The sequence below is a fragment of the Heteronotia binoei genome, chromosome 3, assembly GCF_032191835.1.
Source record: "Heteronotia binoei isolate CCM8104 ecotype False Entrance Well chromosome 3, APGP_CSIRO_Hbin_v1, whole genome shotgun sequence".
Classification (NCBI taxonomy): Eukaryota; Metazoa; Chordata; class Lepidosauria; order Squamata; family Gekkonidae; genus Heteronotia; species Heteronotia binoei.
In genome coordinates, this window is record NC_083225.1 from 93,287,842 (window position 1) to 93,295,605 (window position 7,764).

The following is a 7,764-nucleotide window of genomic DNA, read 5'->3' on the forward strand; positions in this document are numbered from 1 at the left end:
GTTCTGGCTATCACACTTAAAGGGACAGCACACCTTTTTAAATGCATTCCTTCCATAGGAAATAATGAAGGATAGGGGCACCTTCTTTGGGGATTCATAGAATTGGACCCCCTGGTATATACACCCTTAGGGAGTATATTGGGGAGAGCCATTGGATGCTATACTGAGAATCTGGTGCCTCTACCTCAAAAAACAGGGCCCCCAGAGCCCCAAATACCCGCAGATCAATTCTCCATTATTTTCTATGGGAATAAGCCTCCTTAGGGAATGAGTTCCCAGCAGACATTTCCCTCCCCTCTCCCTGCTTTCTGATTATCCTGAAGGGGGGGGGAGGGCCTCCAAACCGGGGGATCCCCTGCCCCCACCTGGGGATTGGCAACTCTAACAATAAATATAGCTAAGACTTGATGAAGGCAATTGGAAAAGAATTTCAGAAACAGAGTAGAATAGGAGATTGCTGAGTTACAAGTTATTACAGCACTCAGGACAATGGAACTCCTGGGGCTTAACAGGGACATTGGTTTTTATCTCACTACACAGGCTAATATTCATTTTTTCCATCTGTATGTGAATTCTTTCATTATGCTGTATGCTGATTTGCTGCTATTCACAGGTCTAACCAATTGCCTTCATCCACAGCAAACACAGAATCAGGGCAAATAAAAGATAATATCAAGAGCATTCTCCTGAAAACAACCTTACATTACAAAAACCAAGGCACAGCAAAACACCCACCTGGAAGCAACCAGAGTATAAAAATACTGGCATAACCCTGCCAGTTAGGGGTCGTTTTCGCACTCACCTTAATCAGCAGCAACGACCCTCTTCACCGCGCAGGATCTGTGCGGATTTCGCACTAATTGCCGCAGAGCACCCAGAAGAGCCGGAAAGTCCCGGCGCTTTTGCGGCGCAAACGGAAACTGGTTTTTGGCGCTTTTCGTTTGCGCCGCAAAAGCGCCGGGACTTTCCGGCTCTTCTGGGTGCTCCGCGGCAATTAGTGCGAAATCCGCGCAGATCCTGCGCGGTGAAGAGGGTCGTCGCTGCTGATTAAGGTGAGTGCAAAAACGACCAGGCATTTTAAATCCTCTTGAGCTTACTTTTTGGTTTCAAAGAAAAAAGTCCAAAATTAAACCTGTTCCAGTGAAACAAAGAGCTTGATTTTTTAAAACTAATTGTATTTAATTTTTAAATGCTGTAGAGGATACCTCTTTGACAAACATCTTCTGAAAATTCTGAAACTCGGGACTTGATTTGTTGCTATACTGAGGTTTGTATTCTTCATTTGTAATCCTGGTTGTTCCATTAAACGCTATGGCATCTGTAACAGACAAGAAAAATGGCATCTGTAATGGACAAGAAAAATTTAGTTACTCACCTCATGTAACTATTTATAAAACAGTACCATGTTTCCTGTACAAAGACAAAAAATAAATCCCTATTAATTGCTTACTCTAAGGTCCTTAAACACAATGTCAAACATGAAGAAATTATGTAACGTAGTAGAAAAATCCCTGATTAAAACCTAGGATTGGGGTTATATAGGACTCAGGTTATAAGGGGGAATTGGGAGCACTTAACAGTAGAAAGAGAAGGGCTCAGGCCATGTTGCCAGCATTCCACAGGAAGTGACATCATCACACTGTGACATTGCTGCAGTGCTCTGGTATTTGGGCAAAAAATCTATGGTAAAAGTGGATTCTGCCATCCTGTCCTAATATCAGAAAATCCCCAGATATTGCTGACATGATGTGTGTAACACTAGCTACATAACCTAGGCCTTCTTATTTCTCCTGGTAAATCCTCCTGCTGGCCAACTGATTTATTTATTTGTTTGTTTGTTTATTTAATCAAATATATATCCCACCTTCCCCTAACGCGCTCAGGGCAGCTCACAAAAAGTAAAACAAACATAAAATTTTAAAACCGAATGTACAATAAAATCATTTCCATACATTTTACAATCATTACATCCAACATGTACATTGATATTCTTATTATTCCAGCGTTTTGGGTTTCAGTTCTTTCAGTTCAATGAGTGTAATATAGTTGAGTCCACATACATAACAGTGATATTGCGTTGCTGTGAACAGCCACCTCCCCCTAAACGTTGAAAGCAAGTTTGAACAATTCGGTCTTACAGGCCCCGTGGAACTGTGGCAGGTCACACAGGGCCCTGATGTTTTCAGGGAGGGCATTCCACAGAGTGGGGGCTATTACTGAGAACACTCTGGTGATGGATAATCGAATTTCTTTTGGTCCGGCAATCTTAAGGAGATTTTGGGACCCCCAAACGTAGTGCTCTCTGGGGTACGTATGGGGAAAGGTGGTCCCGAAGATAGACAGGTCCCAGACCATATAGGGCTTTAAAGGTTATAACCAGCACCTTGAAACTAATCCAGAACGCCACAGGCAGCAAGTGTAATGTTTCCAGCACAGGTTGAATGTGCTACCGTACAGGTAGCTCCATTACCAACCTGGCTGACGTGTTTTGCACCAGCTGCTGCCTCCAAATTTGAGTCAGGGGCAGCCCCATATAGAGGGCATTGCAGTAGTCTATTCTTGAGGTAACCATTGCATGGATCGCTGTTGCCAAGTCACTGCACTCCAGGTATGAAACCAACTGCCTTATCCGCCTGAGATGGTAAAATGCGGATTTGGCAGTGGCTGCTTCCTATGCCTCCATTGTCAGCGAAGGCTCCAGGAGCACCTCTAAGCTCTTGACCTTTGAAGCTGGCACTAATGGTGTCCCATCAAAGGCTGGCAGAGGGATCTCCCTATCCAGGCCACTGCAACTTAGACACAGGACCTCTGTCTTCGCTGGATTCAATTTCAGTCGACTCTGCCTGATTGTAGTAGGGCAGCAGGGCACCCTAGTTATAGCCTTTGACAACTGGGCATCCCCTCATTTACCCTTAATATCTAATTTCAGACTCCAGTCATTAATTATATGAAAACAGTATTGTGCTATGAGTTCTTGATGCATACTTTTAAAAAGGATCATTTACTGTTGATTGGTAGGGAAGTTATTTATACAAAGTATATGTTGGACATATCTATTCATATCTATTATGAAGTGAGTTCAGTCAGCTCTTAATCAACAAGAATGCTTTATTCAGAAGAAACAGTCACAAACAAACACGAAGCACTGGCTAACTACATAAGTTGGAGCAAGGTAAAGCACACTGAGTAGGCAGGCACTCTCACCAATCATGTTCCCCCCAGGATCCTTCATTGTATTTCCTTGTGCAATGCCTTGCATCCTGATTGGCCGGTTCCAAGAGAACAGCTAATAAGAATGTAGGCATCAGGATTCTGGTTTGCAATGAGTGCCTGCCTCAAGCTCAGTCAACTATCTTCAGTACGTAACAAGATCTTTTGAACTAACTGTAAATCAGCTAGAATAACTTCTGACCATAAACTGCAAGTCTGACCATAAACTGTTTGTCAAACAACTTGTCATAACAAAGTGATAAATACCATATTTTCCTCCTTGATTCAAGCTGTCTAATGAGGGAAGAAGTGACTAGTGATCAAGTCTGGCCCAGCCCTAATAACATGGACTGATTCTTCCTCTTCATTTCTATTCTCTGTTGCACCAGAAAAGGAAAATTTATGCACAGTCCCCCCCTCTCCAATTTTAAAACTCTTTTATTGTATAGACAGCCAAATAAATTACAGTTACAGTCTCTCATATCATTTTCAAACCAAAATACAAGACACATTATGGATTCTTATTACACTAACAAATTGCAGCAAGCTAACTAGTTAATGAAACAAACGCAAATCTTTGGTCTTAGATGTTTGAGATATTTGTGAGGTTTTTAATTCACCAGAAAAATATGTGTCCAGACTGACCATTTATTCATCACATTATATAAGGACAGATTACCCTCAAATCTCTCCACCCAATCTGTAATTCTGTCCAGTATAAAATATTCCCAAGTCTTTAAATACCACTGGCGCAATGTCAGAATATTAGGAGACCTCCAGTTTGTAGCTAATACATTCTTTGTCGCTATTAATAAAGTCGGTATGAGATCTCTAGTATCCCAGGAATCAAACTTTCTCCCAATAGATTTAGGTGTTGGATCCCCAAGTATAATATAACCAGTTATCATTTTAATTTGAGATAATATTTCCTTCCAAAATATATTCACTTTTTCACAAGTCCACCAATTGTATAAGTAAGAGCCCCATTTCCCACAATGCTTCCAACATGCAGGAGATAGAATTGGGTTGATATGCACAAGTTTAATGGATGTGAAGTACCACCTATACAGTATTTTTAAAGATCTTTTGCCTATTTTATTTTTGGCAATACATCTTGGTCACCAATGTAAATTCTCGTTAGGATGTAGTAAATTTATCAATGTATTATTTGGTATACATTAATATAAAAAGGTGTACATAGCTAGATTATTAAGATGATACCTGTCCAAAGAGTAACTGAAGTGTAGATCTTGGCACAGCTCCTCACCACCACAGTTATCTTGTACTGACAACCTGGAGAAAGGTTTTGAAATACCATTCTTGTGTGGTCTGTGATTGTTTCATTGATAATTCTGTTATCTGCCATTAGAGTCACTGTATAAAGGCCATGTTTTCTGCCATTCTGAAGATTCCAGCTGAATTCTATTACTTGGCTGGTTACCTTCTCAAGATGAATGTAGAAATCAGGTATGGCTACAAACAAAAAATACAAATGTTATAAATAATGCAGGTGCTTGATTACACAGGTCTGAAAATATCTCACAAAAACTTTAAATGTTCTGAATTCAAAAATATGCTTCCTGAATCAAGTGTAATCTCCAGCATTATTACTTTTCTACAGTTTTGAAAATTCACTTTTCCTTAGAACAACATGTGCTGTGTTCACAAAATTGACTGGATCCAACTGGCTTCCATATGACATTGTCAACTATTCATCCTCCTTCTGTGGTACCCCTCAGTTTTCTGTGGACTTGTTTTGATATAATTTTTTTTTTTGAAAGATCACCATCAAAGCACCTTGGACACCATGTGTATGGAATGGTGCACATTTTTGTAGGTTCCACCCATGTTGGTGTGATTTTCCTTACCTCAGTTCCTATGACCACCATTCTCCTCCCCCTTCCACACCAGAAGGCTTTTGGGGGGATTTTAAAAACCAGTAAATGCCAGATCACTACAGTGCAATAATGCTATAGCTATCTATTGCTAGGAGCAAATAGCTCCCAGCTGTCTTTAAAGAATGTCAAGCCTCTAGCTCCTTTGAAATGAAAACAGTGACTATGTGGGAAGGACCTTTGAAAATGTTTACTTTTTGCCAGACTGTGGTGGACAAACTAGATGCAGGGCTGGTGCATGGGAAGTAGGCAGGGTAGGTGGTGGCCTTGAGCACTACCCCGTCTGGGGATGATACGAGGCTCCCCCTTACTCCCCTACACTCTTTGGAGGCTTCCTTGGAAAGAGCGTAGTTTCTCAGCAGCGCCCGGCCACTTTCGGGTTGAAAGCGGCCGAGGGGTGCCTTTCCATGAAGGCGCTGCTCGACCACTTTCAACCCAAAAGCGGCCGCGCGCCTTTAAACACTGCACTCTCCGAACAGTGCTGTGTTTTAAAGGCAGCTGGCTACCTTCAGGTTGAAAGCGGCCAGTCGCCTTTTAAAAACTACGCTCTTTGGAGGCTTCCAAGGAGTCATTGTGGTGCGCACACAAAAAACCAAACCAAATAGGAGCTGGGGGAGGGTGTGGCATGGGGGTCTGCCTCTATCAGCAGAACCCTTAACTGACCCTGACTAGATGCTACAACACCCACGGGTCACACCCATGGGCACCAATGCTATTTTATAGATTAACTCTGTCATTAAAGACAACAACCTCTGTGGAGAATTATTGTAGGCTTTGGCTACTGGTGAATATTTGTGGTGATTCCCACATAAACATAAGTTCTTGTTATTAAGACTGTAAACTCTTTGGAGGCCGGCTTGGTCCCACTTCAAGGTGATAGCAACAAACAGGACTATAAGTTCTTTGGGTTCAATCTTTTCATCCTTGGACCTAAGGAAGATTTGAAATGGTATACTGGATCAAACCACCACAGTTCATACTTTATATGTGGATTTGTACATTGTATATTTGTAAACAAATGATTAGCTATTAGTAGATTGTTTCTTCTTGTGCCTGGAGCAATGTAATTTTGATTTGTAACCTCCAGGTAGGGCCTGGAGATCTCTTGGAATCACAACCGATCTTCAGCTATAGAGATCAGTTCCCAGTTAGGGTTACCAGCTCCAGATTGGGAGAGCAAGGTTTGAGAAGGGAAGCAATCTTAGCATGGGAAACAATCTGCAAAACAGCAAATTTCTCCAGGGGAACCGATCTCTGTCATCTGTGGAGCAGCTGTAATTCTGGGAGATCTCCAACCGCCATGTGGAGCTTAGCAACCCAGTTCTCCTGGAAAAAAAGGCTGCTTTGGAGGGTGGAGTATATGGCATTATACTACTCAGCATTATATTTCTCTGAAGTCCCTCCCCTCCTCAAATCCTACCCTCTCCAGGCTTCACCCCCCAAAATTCTACAAATATCATGACCTGGAGTTAGCATCCCTATTTCCCTCCCACCCTACAGCCAGTGAGCTTCCATAGGAAAATTGAGATTTGAACCTAGGTCTCTAACTGCTATACTATGATGGTTATCATAGGGTAGCTGCTGTTAAACGGTAGCGAGCAGCCAGGACCAATGTTCCCTCTAAACTGCAGAATCTTCTCAGCAAAAATTCTACTTTGTGAGCTACTGCCATTAAAGTTGTGAGCAAGTGATTTGGCTACTGCATAAAATAGTGTGCTCTGGGGTCATCCTTCCTGAGCTAAGTCAACAATGTGTGAGCTGGAGGCTAAAAATCTGTGAGCTAGCTCATGCTAACTCAGTTTAGAGGGTACCCTGGTCAGGACTAGTTGAGATCAGCAAGTTGGATTGTATCACATCACCCAGGGGTTGGTCCAGGCCCTAGGTTGGCAAATTCCAGGTTAGATCTGGAGATCTTTGAGAATTACAACTGAACTTCAGATGATAGAGGTCTGTCCTGGAGAAAATGGCCGCGTTGGAAGTTGCACTCTATGGCACTATATTTGGCTGAGGCTGACCCAAACTCTGCCCTCTTCAGTCTCCACCACAAAATTTCAAGGTATTTTCCAGTCTGGAGCTGACAACCCTAGCTCAGGCCTGGCCCCAACAAGTCCTGCCTCAAAAGCCGAACTAGGGCTGGAAAGGTCCTTGCCTCCTTCCTCCTTCCTGAAACTCAACTTTGAATACTGTGGTACTCTGGCAACACTTACCTAGGGAATTTGTTAGTTAACATACTTTTATGATCTATTCTTATTATATCATTTTGGGTTTTTTAAAAAAGCAATGTATTTCTTTAGATTTCACATTTTTCTTCAACCCCCCAAAAATGTTTCAGAACTGTAGAAGCATTTGTCTTGCCTGTTCACAGCCCCAATTACCAGATTTAAGTATCTGAAGATTTAGCTGACCACAACTAGTACAGAGACTATAGTGAAAATAAACACTGTGAAAAAATACCAAATTCTGTAAAAAGATTCCTTAACAATAACAAAAAAAAGTTTAGGTCTCCTTTGGAAATACATCACAAAACACTAAAGTTGAGAAGGTGAATATGAGAGATGTCTTAATACTAAAATGAAAATATGAACAGAAAAGCATTCAAAAAAGTACACTAAAGAAAAAGAAATATTTTTTTAAAGGAACTAATTGGAACAAAAGATTA

At 41.6% G+C, this 7,764-nt stretch overlaps 1 protein-coding gene across 1 annotated transcript in view; it reads right to left on the reverse strand.

Annotated features, from left to right (window-relative positions):
- Positions 1 to 7,764, reverse strand: part of LOC132569080 (mucin-3B-like) — a 56,815-nt gene that overhangs the window by 4,658 nt on the left and 44,393 nt on the right. Inside the window, exon 3 of the mRNA XM_060235264.1 lies at positions 1,206 to 1,343. Coding sequence (XP_060091247.1) covers positions 1,206 to 1,343 — 138 coding nt within the window. The remainder of the gene's footprint in view (positions 1 to 1,205; positions 1,344 to 7,764) is intronic.